Source organism: Numenius arquata, chromosome 18, assembly GCF_964106895.1.
Source record: "Numenius arquata chromosome 18, bNumArq3.hap1.1, whole genome shotgun sequence".
Taxonomy (NCBI): Eukaryota; Metazoa; Chordata; class Aves; order Charadriiformes; family Scolopacidae; genus Numenius; species Numenius arquata.
The window spans coordinates 3,929,527-3,941,624 of record NC_133593.1 but is presented as its reverse complement, the minus strand read 5'-3'; the positions used below and the strand labels follow the sequence as shown (position 1 = coordinate 3,941,624).

General features: G+C 43.0%; 1 protein-coding gene across 1 annotated transcript in view; it reads left to right on the top strand.

The window, feature by feature from the left end:
• Nucleotides 1-12,098, top strand: part of SPNS2 (SPNS lysolipid transporter 2, sphingosine-1-phosphate) — a 121,825-nt gene that overhangs the window by 32,312 nt on the left and 77,415 nt on the right. The window contains exon 2 of the mRNA XM_074160608.1: nucleotides 3,782-3,847. Coding sequence (XP_074016709.1) covers nucleotides 3,782-3,847 — 66 coding nt within the window. The remainder of the gene's footprint in view (nucleotides 1-3,781; nucleotides 3,848-12,098) is intronic.

The following is a 12,098-nucleotide window of genomic DNA, read 5'->3' as shown; positions in this document are numbered from 1 at the left end:
GGGAGCACATCTCTACAAGCAACATGATCATTGTCGGGAGCATGGCTCCAGATATCTCTGCCTTCCCATCATCTAGAAGCAGGAGGGAAAGTAACATGCTCTATCATTTTCCTGTATTCTCCCCTGGTCTATCATTGCTTAATTGTATCCCGAAATCTTAATAAAGTTTGGGGTGAGTCATTGCCATGGTGAGGTGGATGCAGAGCTGAGCAAATCTGAGAGAGGAGGAGTGTCTTCCCATGTGAGCGTGCTGAGCAGGAAAACTCCCACAGCAGAGAAACTCCTATCACTTCATAGACGTGTTGCATCATCTTCTTGCTGCTGCCTCTAATTTAGTGCTCTAAATCCCATATCAAAACACCTGTAGTCCAAAGAGAATATAAAATAGACCTGGAGTAGGAAATTCATGCCAATTAGACATGCAGATCGCTCTTAATCATCTGAGACCTTCCAAGCTCAGACAGGACTTTTAATTGTGGTTCTGTATGTCTTGTTGCATTGACTGTCCACAGAACGCACTTCCCTCTCCACCACCAGAATAAAGCTGTGGGCTTAATCCAAGGTGGCTGCACTTCAGCGTCCTAAATGTATTTCATTTAGGCTACAGTAGTTCAATCTTGTAAAACACATTATCATCTCTTGTGAAAAAAAGCACCGTAGAACTGTAAAGCTGTTGTCACTGGACAGATTATTTCTTTGTCATGAACTGGAAGACCTCCTCTGCTTTACTGTGTGGGCACCACTGTAATCCCTTGCATTTGCTGTTCTGGTTTCTGATGCAAATCCAAAAAAATTTCTTCTTTCTGAGGCTATGTTTTCCATCACATCCCATGCTCCTGCTCCTCATGACTTTGGTGGTTTAATGTGCCATTCTGGTGTGGCTGGGAATACATTGCTGTAGGCAGGGCAGGCACGTTTCGGGGTGGTGGAGGGAGCTCCCATCCCATCATGGGATTAGGAGCCTGGTTTAGTATTTTACTGCTTTGTTTTCTTCACAGCTTTTAGGTAATATACTTGCAGCCTGTTTCACGGAGTTTAATTATTCAAATGAAAATCTGTTGTCATGTCAGTGGGAGTTGAAGCTCTATCCTGAAAGAAAGGTGGATGCAAAACTTTATTTGCCCTTTGTTACTGAAAGACAAGGAGCTGCAATTTGATGGGCTGACCAGGAGCATGGTGTCCACCAGGAAGCCACTTGCCCATGGACCAGGAGGTGAATGGGCGTCACTTTGGCCACCCGGTGATGTATCTGTTCAGATTAAGTATTATATTAAATATGTCTGTAAAAGCAGAGAGCTTGGATCCCTCTGACTTGGCTTCTCCAGCTGGAGTGTCTGGGGCTCAGCTGCAGGGAGGTGGTGGGATATTTAATTTTTGTGTAGCACAACTGAGTGATGACAGGAGAGCATAAGAAAACACGGTATTTGGTATTTCCTCCCTTCTTCCATGTTCTTCTTGACAATCTTGATGGGTTTATCTTCTATAAAATTGGGATTATAATACCCACAAGTTGTTCCAACTTGCTGAGCTTCTCCTGATGTGGGCAGTCTGGGACCAGCCACTAATGGAGCACAAATTGAAGGTGTTCAGAGCTGGTTAAGCTACAGAAGGTTTCTAGGTTGCGTTGCAAGAGAACTTTTTTTTGTGTGACAGGGTGGGACACCTAGGGGAGTATTTAAGTCATCTAAGCCACAGAGAGTTTTACTAGGCCAATGCAAAATTTATTTTTGTTCATCAGATACTGCCTGGATAATGACATCTCAGTTATTAATGAAGCAAATGAGGGAAGGACAGCCGAGAAGTGCCAGGGCACTTTGAAAATGGAGGTAAATCTGCCGTCCAAGAGGAAGCTGAGGACTTCCTGTTGGAATTATAGCAGACAGCAATGTTCCAAAGGAAAAGAAAGGCCAGGGAACACTGGCAGGCTGGATGGAATCATGCACTTAATACTGCAGAAAATTACAGAATCACAGAATATTCAAGGTTGGATGCAACCTCTGGAGATCATTTAGTCCAAGCCCCCTGCTAAAAGCAGGGCCAACTAGAGCATGTTGCTCAGGACCGTGTCCTGTTGGGTGTTGAATATCTCCAGGGATGGGGAATCCACAGTCTCTCTGGACAACCTGTTCCAGGGTTTGACCACCCTCACAGTAAGATGCTTTTTTCTTATGTTTAAATGGAATTTCCTGGATTTCCGTTTGTGCCCTTTGCCTCTTTTCAGTGGTCACCAGTGTGAGAGGCCTGGCTCTGTCCTCTTTTCCCCCTCTCCTATCAGGAGATAAGATTCACACCCTTCCCCACCCCGAGCCTTCTCTGCTGACAGAGTACGGAAGTGGAGGTTGTAGGAGGTTGAACCAATGTTACTGGGCAGATACTGGGAGCCTAAAGCCAAGCCGAATGCTGCCCTGAGTAAACGGTGATGTGTAAGTAATAGGGAACAGAACAGATGAGCTTTCTTGCTTTTTCCTTCCTTCTCTGTATCTTTTTTTCCTTTAGTACCTTTATATCTGTTTTCTTGGCATTGTCCCAGATGTCTTCTGGGAATAGTTATCTCTGGGTCTTTTATCTCTGTGTTTGTCATTTAGTGTGATCCTGACTGTTCCAAAAGCTAAGATATTTCTGGTGAGTGAGTTGAGGTTGGTGCGTAGTTGATTCCTGTGACCTGCAGTGATGAGCAGAATTGCTTTGGATTAAGCCATGGATCAAATTTTGAACTGGAAGTGAACTTTTATAGATGTTTAGTATAGTTGGAGAACGGTGTTTTTTCGTTTTTAAAAAAAAAGAAACTTGCATATCTTCAGTTTTGGGGAAGACAGTAACCTAAATAAGGAAGTCCCAGATATATTCAGAGAGCAGCTGTCTCTGTTCCAGACCCGAGCAGTCAGGGCACAGCTTGTTTAGAACCATAGACAAACGTTGAGGCCCGTGGATCTGTATCTGACACAACTGGACCATCTACTCCTTGTGTGAATGTGTATCCCCCAAGATGGGTTATAAAAGCTCCCTTATGGGTTTTCCCTGTTGGCTAGTTGGGTACAAAAGCATGTCTGTTCATGTGTACCTGACATTACACGTATTAATATGTTTGATACACAAGTGCTAAATCTAGCTGAATTTGTAAATACTACAAAACCTCTTAATTTTGCTTATGCTAATTAATATATTGGAGGTTCAGGGAAAATACAAGGTTGGGTTTGATTCTGCTATAAAGCTAAACATTTGGTCACTTACCCACCTTTACTGAGCTATTTTAAATTTATTTTCTACATTTGTTTTGGAAATGAAAACCCCCCTGGAACTAGTTAAATGTGAAAACTTCCATCATCGCTCTTATCGATGTGTCATATCTCCTCCCAACAGAGATTTGTTACAACTTGCCTTGGATTCAATTTGTCTGTCTTGTCAAACCATTTGAAGGCACAGAATCTGTTTCCCTGTATTTCTGTAAAATAACAGAAGTAAGGGATCTGGATTTTACAGAAAACAAACAAAAAGAAAACCCGGATCTTATTTAAGTAGAAAGGAAAGACCAGTTTCTTGTGCACAAGGATTTAATTTCCAAACTCTTTGCATGATATATCTACCTACCTCTGCTTTTATTGCAGTAGCCCAAAATTATTGAGTATGGATGCATAGAAAAGAAGTCCAGTGTTTAAACTTTAGAAGTTATGCGTCTGAACAACTGGAATTTGAGGCTTTGCTGATGCCTTTCAAAAGGTTTGAGGAGTTTGCTTTTCAAAGGCTGAAGGTACTGAGCTTGTTCCCTCTGTTTCCCTTGCAGGTGTGTTACTAGACATCCAGCAGCACTTTGGAGTCAAAGACAGTGGGGCTGGCTTGTTACAGACAGGTAAGAGTATTTGTTTCCTCGCTGGCTTTTGTAACCTTCCTCTTCTCAGAAAGGTGCTTTCGGGTTTCTTCAGTTGTGGCCCTTGGGCACGTTGGCTGTGAAATACACTCTTACTGGGAAGATGAGTGAATATGAGGGTTTTTTTGGTTCCGATTTGCTGCTGGGCAGGAGATCAGGGCTCAGAATGACTCCAGTGCAGAATGGGCCAAAAGCAAACAAACCCAATGATATTATTTATGACAACTAAATTCAAATCGGAGTTGGTTGCTTCTCCTAGATCAGAAAACTCATGATAAACCAACAGCAGGATCCTGTTGTTCTCACTTCTCTTAGCTCTCTGCAGGCTGGTAATAAGTGTGATGTATGATGCCCTTCGTGTGCTCTACAGAGAACCTGCTGAATGTACAGTAATTGGGAGTACGGTGTGGCATGAAAATGTAAAACTCATCAGGACAAGTACCTGAGGATGAAAACTGCAGGAAAGTCTAACAATCATTGCATTCATGGTAGCTCGTGAAGTAACAATATCCCTATGATTTTGGTGCTATTAGCTTCAGACATTTCTCTCCTTGTGTTTAAGGAAGAAGGATTATTGCAATTGTGGTGTCCTTTTAATGTAGCAGAGATTTTAATGTTGCGGACGTCTGCAGACAGAGCTGTACGACCCTGGGACAAACCCAGCTTTTCTGGCTTCTGGTGCTGAGGTGGTTTAGAGGAGTGTCTTTGTCAACGGGCTGGATTTGGTGACCTTGAGTAGCAGTCTCATGTAGTTAGGACAGCACGTTTGATCTTCATGGAGAGTTGAAAGGACTAGCCAGAGAGCAAATGCAATATTTTAAGGAGAGAAGCAGTCTGGTTTGGAAGCTTTCTACAGAGTTATTAGTTGGAGTCATAGATTTGTGGTGCCGTGTTTATCTTGTCACTGTCATCTGTCTGAGGGAACCACACTGGAACAATTATATCTCTGAAAAAATTAGAATTCAATTAGGATTAGAAATAGTGTGCCAGAAAGACTTTTTTTTTTTTTTTTTTTTTTTTCCTTATACTATCACAGTGGATACCAGATGCCTGTCAGGAGCTTGTCTGTGAAACTGTAGCCAAGTGTAAAAAATCATTCATTTACGATCACGCTAGAGGTGAGAACGTTCTGGAGCTCCCTCAGTTGGCCTTTGATTTCAAACCAGGTGAACCACTGCAGTACCTCCTCCTTTTGATTTTCTGCATCCCACAGGCACAGCGGGGTCCTCATCTGTGGTTACTGCTTCTTGGTAATGTTGCCATGCAAACAGTTAATAACAGTTTATATTAGGGCTTTAAAACTGCTCTCCTTGTGGGACGGCCGAGTTCAGCTGGGCTGATGTGTGCGGCGCGTGTCCAGAACAGAAGGCCTGAGCTTTACAAGTGTTACTGATTATAAGTAGCATCAATCAGTTGTGCCCAAAGTGGCACTAGTTGTCTGTCAGGCACTTTTCTACCGCAATTATTTGTATTTATTTATTGTACTCGGAGGAACAGGTCCTCGATGTGTCATTAGACACAAAGTGCCTTCAAGAAAATATTCTGATAGAAAACGACACTTGCCAAAGCATATATTTAATCTTCATTCCCCTCAGTGGATGAAGTCCTTCTGCAGATGATTTACTGATGGCAAGTAAGAGCTAAGTTCCAACAGGGCATTTCATTTGTTAATTGCAAGAAATGTTATTTATTTCTCCAGCAAACATACAGGGCATCTGAAAACAGCGTCACTGAGGTATTGCGAGATTGCTGTTGAATGTGTCATGAGTTTTGTAACTGATAACTGTTGCTTTAAGAAAAGCAACATTTTCTCTTGTGTTTTTTTTTCCTGATCTGAAAACTGAGGGCTTGACTTTGTCCCTGAAATATAGATAATAATGGATTAATCACAGTGCCATCACAGGAGAAGAGTTCTCACAAAATAAAACACCATATCATGTAAGTAAGGGTAGGGGCACATAACTGAGAACTTATTAATTGCATTACTTCAGCTTAACAAGTTTCTGTGTTGGCAGCTGGCCCGTGGCCCGTGTACCCTTAACCCTGGTGAAATAAAATATGCTGCCCTAAACCGCCATAAACACTACTTGGAATCTTCTGTCTGTTCTCTAAGCCTGGCCTCTCCAGATGTGTAAATGGGGGAAAATGGATGCAGAGCATAAAACTGTTTGACCAAGGTGACAGAGGAAGCCTGTAGCAGAGCTGGGACCAGGACTGATGCCTCCCAGGCCTCTGCCTTAACCTTGAACAGTTCCTTTGCAAGCAGAGAGACAGAAATATCATTTTATTCCCATGAGATGGTCCTGCTAACTAATTGAGTGATGTGAGACGAAAGACTGCTTATCCTGAATGTGTCCTCTGAATAAAGAGTGGATTAGTCCTCAGGTTGTTAATCCTGCATCTAAATGAGTTCTAAATTAATTTACAATGTTAATGAGGGGGAGTGAAATGTAGTATTCGCTGGCAGTTCATATCACTCATCAGGCAGGCTTTAAAAAATAAATAAAAGAAATCCTTTTAACTGAGAAACAAGGCTGCACACAGTTTTAGGAAGAGATGGTACTGAAAACTCAAACAGCAAGGGGAAAAGGAATCCACCAAAGGCAATGTATGACCCTGCATTCACACCGTAACCCCTCCTTTGCAGGCACAGCCAATCTCATAGCGCTTTCACTCCAAACACTCCAAAGCCAACTCATACGCTCTCAGTGTCTGCTGCTCTCTGGAAAGCAAAGGTGACTGGTTTCTTAGGAATTGCAAAGGCAGAATTTGAATTTTTGTCTTCTTTTACATTAATCCCAAAATAGAAGCTGCTCTTTGCCTAAGGGATGTAAGGAAAACTGGTTCGGGGGGCACCGTAACTCCTCTATGGAAAAATAATAGGGACACTCCAGCCTCATCGATAATGGAAAGGAGCAGAACGTGGTAGTCTCTGCAGCAAGGGCCCTGTGACAGCAAAGGACACGCTGACAGATGGATCACAACTGCTGCTTGCTCAGTAGCATTGTAGGGTAACAGAGATATAACTACGGTGATTCCAGAGCCTCAGTTATCTCTTGATGATGCTATAACTCTGTGATGATCTTCCTTTTTAAAGCACTACATGTGCAGCTATAGAAGTATTAGTTAAGTTCACTTAACTGTCCTGCAGGTCTGCATCCAAGCTGCCTCGTGCTTTTCATTTCTTACTGGTTACTTTTCAGCCATAATCCCGGATGATCTCAAAAGGTGATAGAACACCTCCTTGGCTACTTTTCCATTTAGAAGCCAAACCATACAAAAAGTCTTTCCCGTGTATGGAGTTAGGTAGAAGCAGCAATTTGGACTCACCAAAACTACAGGCCTCTAGAAACACAAAGGCTGAGAAGATGGACAACTGGATTTGTAGAACTGCTTCAAAATAGGGTTATCGTTCCATATATACTTAGACCACAGAGTGCTGTACCCTGGTTTTCACTAGATTTTTTTCTCCTTGTTTCGTCAATTTTTGTGCTTTATTGCTCTGTCTGCTTTCCTTGCCTTTGGATTTATGTTGCTTTTGTGTCTCTTGCCAGTGTCTTTTTAGCACACCAGAGATCTAATAATAATAGTGCCTGGCTCTCGACGCAGTTTGTCTTCTGTAGATCTCAGGATGTTTTATAAAGGCAGGGCTAACGAGCCTCGCCCTTTCCTACAGATAGGGAAACCAAGGAAGCCAGATGGGAGAAATAACCTGCCCAAAGTCACACAGCGGGTCTGAGGCTGAGCCAGAATGAGAACTGCACTCCAGTTCCTGAACACGCAGTGCTGAACTGGGGTGATGCTTAGACCCAGAGATTTGGTCCTTGTTAATGGGCACCTGAATCTTCTGGCCTTGGCAGCTCAAGCGCAGGGGAAGGCACATGAAATAGTGGAGACTTCTGCAAGTGGAAACTGTGAGGCATCAAATGGAAAGTATGGCAAGGATTCCATTGAAATGCAGAGGGGAAAGTGTCTGTCTTCAGAAGGAGCACAGGGATGTCGTTAGAGGAAACCCTGGTAACCGAAAGCTTATACCATAAGGTCAAAAGCAAGGAAAGATAAGGAGGTGAGAGATCTGAAGGACTTATTAAAGGTGAATAATCTTAGATAACTGGGGCTCTGAAAGAACTTGTCTCTTCTCATGTGGAGAGAGATGGGCATCCTCCCAAATGCCTTTCAGCCCCTGGTTTCCCAGGAAGCCTAGCAATGCCAGGTACTTTCTTAAGTCTTGCTATGGGCTCATTTATCCTGTAAGGGTCAATTCCAGCTAGAACCTCTCTGCATTTGAAAAGTGAAACCTTCACCTACCTGAGTTCCCCTACCTCTTGAGCTGACCTAGTGTAACCTTGCACTAGACTTCAGCCTTGCAAAGATCTTGGCAGCTCTGGAGTGCTGAGATGGTATCAGCCAAGCTATAGGCATGTGAAGTGAGTAGGGGACTTGAAGTAAGAGAGTGCAGTGATGGGATAAATCAGACTTGCTAAACTGAAGGTTTTTCTTTCAACTTCCTTTGACTGCCATCTTCTTGTCATTGTCTTATGATGACAGCCTATCTGCTCTAACATACTTCATTTATTCCACGCAGAGACCACTGCCTCTGGAGGAGATGCTGATCTTGAATATGTGCATATTATTTGAGTTGCAGGTGCCACATGTTTCTTTCCTACCATCTGCTTCAACCTGAATAGATGCTGTCTTGCTCCTCATCCGTGCTATGCACAACTGAATCAAATCTTCACCTTTCACTTCCTACTGCACCTGCTTAACTGTTCTTCTTGCTAGAACGGAATAACTCATATTCTGGACTTTCTTTTTGAGGGAATGACTTCTTACACCAGAGCACCTCCCAAGGCCCTGGTATCTCAGGTGTCCACGCCAGTAGGCAAGACAGAATGTTTTGTAGTTGTTCTTCTTGATTTATGACTGCAAGTGGTTTGGACCACCATGTCCTACCCAGAGCAGATCCTACCACTGTCATCTTCCCTATCCCCTGCCAGGCTAAGCGTTCTTAAATCCATGTTACTTCACTGGCAATCTGTGGCTCCGAATGCCAGGACGAGGTGGAGCCAGCACTAGATCCTCTAAGTCATATCGACAATCAGTAAAACCTTTTTCCCCATTTCTTCCTCCAGACCTGATATTGTATCATTTTTTTCTGAACTTCTTCAGCCTTCTGTAGCGTGCCGCTGATCTGGGGATTAAACAGTTTGTATAGGACAGCTCCAGTTTAAGCGATAAAGATGAAAAAGCGGGGCTCTGCCTTCAATGTGCCTTGATTAATGTTGTGACAAGGGTGGGTCTTTTACTTATCAAGGTAGAACAAGTCGAGATAGTCCAGAGCCTTATTATTGCCCACCTAAGCCCTTTACAAGTTCCGACAGGCCTTTTTTCCTGTGTGCTAGAACAGTGTCTGATACGCTGAGAAGTCACGGAGATGTGAGGGTCTGATTCATGAAAGCAGTTCAGCCTATTCGGAAACCCCTCTGCAATCAAGAATGAAAGCATTTTCTCGACTCAGTGAGCAGGTTATAGGAAAATGTGTTTGTGCCCGAGCCCAGTCCCCCGTACACCAAGGACCAAACTATAAAATGTTGTTTACAGTGTGCCCTCTGACTGGACAGCCCTAGATTGCAAAGTAAATAATCCTGGGAGGGGAGGAAGGGGCACGGAAGGGAGGGGAAGATGTCCTTGTCTCTTGCTGGTAGGAGGTAAGTGCTTGAGCCACTGTCACACTTAGTCTTTTTATTGTAGGTGTCAGCAAGGGAGTGCAGGCTGCCAGAAAAGGGAAACTCTCCAGACTGGCTTGTCTTCATTAATATCTTGATTTTATGATACTGCATGGCCACTAACACAACATAAAAATTCCTTCTCCCTTCCCGTCTTCCTGCTGTGCAGAAGGAAGGTTGATCCTAACTATTGACCTTTGAGACAGGGCAGGTACCTGGGCTGGTTGTTGCAAGAGAAACTTGCACTTGTGCTGCCCGTGACATGTCTGTTCTGTAAGTAGATATTGGCCTATTTTCCCTTAGGCTGCAGTTCAAGCACCTCTTGCCAAGGTTGTGTTCACTTCTGTAATTTAGTATAATGGTGAGGGGAGAGATTTCCTGCTGATTTGAGAGAAGTAGTTATCATTCCACCCAAAGCCCTAAGTTTTTGATATAGCCTGTCCACCTCCCCCTACACGCTTTCCTCAAACCTCAGAATTTCATTCAAGCTCTTTATAGCAGAAGGCGGGATTTTTTTTGGTATTGTGTAGTGCTTTTAAACAACAACTTCATCTTAATACCAACTATGCAATCTCACGTAGCATCTGCGCTGTATTGTGTTTCATGCACAAATAGTTCAGAAGGTTTGCTTTTTTCATTAATGCCCTATTTGGACTTTTGAAAGAGGGAGATGAACATATGAACATTTGAGTTACTTTAAGAGTTAACGTCATGCCGTTATTAGACATCTAATGTCTACCAGTTGCTGGAAGAGAGAGGTGTGTACTTATATTCAATACCTCACGTGTAACTGTCGTGGTTTAACCCCAGCCAGCAATTAAGCCCCACGCAGCCACTTGCTTCCTTGACTTGACTTTAAGGGAAGTTGAATCAGGGTCTTCTATGCACTGGGAGTGAGGAAATAAAACTAACTTTTATAGTGTGTTTTGTATATTTAATGTGCTTCATCCCAGGGGAGCCATAAGTGTTGTTCTCTCATAGAAGATTTATTTTAAGATTGTTTGGCTTTTGTCTTGCCTCCCACACCTGAGGAACTCTCATTTTCTTAGAGCACAAACCTACAGTTCTGCAGGGCAGCATCCTGTGTTGTGAGAAATGTAAGCAGCTGTATTCATGCAGGGATCTGAGATCAGGTGATAAAAGGGTCAGGCTTGGTCTGTGCCCACTGGGCGATTTCCAAGCAAATACAGTATAGTTGGAAGCATTGGTGTTGGAGGAGGTGTTTGATTTGAGAGAGATCATCTGGATAAACCAAATAGTCTTGACAGAGTGCGAAGGAGCTGTGGAGCACTGAAGGTACCGCCTTGTAATGAAGCAAGAGCATTGCTGGTAGTTGTAATACTGCAGGCATTTGGGAGACTCCGGAATTCATAGTAGTGGGAATGTTGGGGTCCTAGACCAGTCCACGTGATCATTTTCCTTCTCTAATGTCTCCCATCTTGAGTTTCAGGTGGCCTTTCCTCCAAACCAGTGCTCCTTACAGTCAATTTTTTATACTGATTCATCATTCAGACCACTATAAAAGTAATATAGCTGCGTGGCTGGCTGCAAAAAAACCTTGCTGTTACCTTGTGGAATGCAATTTTGGGAACCGTAGCCTTTAGCTGTTACAACTGGTGTGTTCCAGGCAGAAGCTACTACATTTCGGTGTGGGCTGCAGTGATTCCCATATATAGACCTATACACACCTGGGGAGGGGTGACTCATTTATAGACACATATACCCGCCTTTGAAAATGAGTCCCAGGGCATCAGTTACGTAAAAAGTGAACATTCCTCCTGGTATTCGGTCGTGTTACCAGCCTGCAGAACTAGATTCCAATTAACACAAGTAAGGCTGAATTGCATGAATGGTGTATTGTTCCAAAGAAATCGCCCAGTGCACTCCCCTAACCCCCAATACCTGCACATATCCCAGGATTTTTTCCTGTATGCTGATGTAAGGTTATAGCGCAAAGGCCAATTTTCTGTTTAGATTGTGCAGGGAATCTGGTTTGGGAAGGAAAACGTTACTGACCATAGTCCATTACTTACCCCAATTCAAAGTTAGTTCTCACAAAAAATGTAAATGTACATAAACGTTTTTTGCTACAACTCTCTCCAATAGTTTTCAAGTTTTAGTCAAGTGACTGAGGGTGGCTTAGTTTTTTAAATCTCAGATGAAAAACAGTTATTTGATGGGATGAATGATAGTAGGAGGGGCTCACACACATTCTTGTGTTTTTCGCTGCTGCAGGTGGGTAAGTGCTTGGTTTTTCAGTGGAAACGATGTTTCCAGGGAAAGCTCAGTTCTGACCTCTTTTATTCCACCACTCAGTTATACATCAGGTTATTCCTTCTTAAACATTTGGACAGTTTTAACCATTTCCTCCTTCCAACCTTTTCATTCACTAATGTTTACAGAAGCAAAATTTATTTTACATATTCTCCTACAGCATCCTTCTCCTTGCTCTTTGTAGATGAGCTGAATTGGAGATGTGGCAACTCTAGTTTATTCCTTTGTGGAAC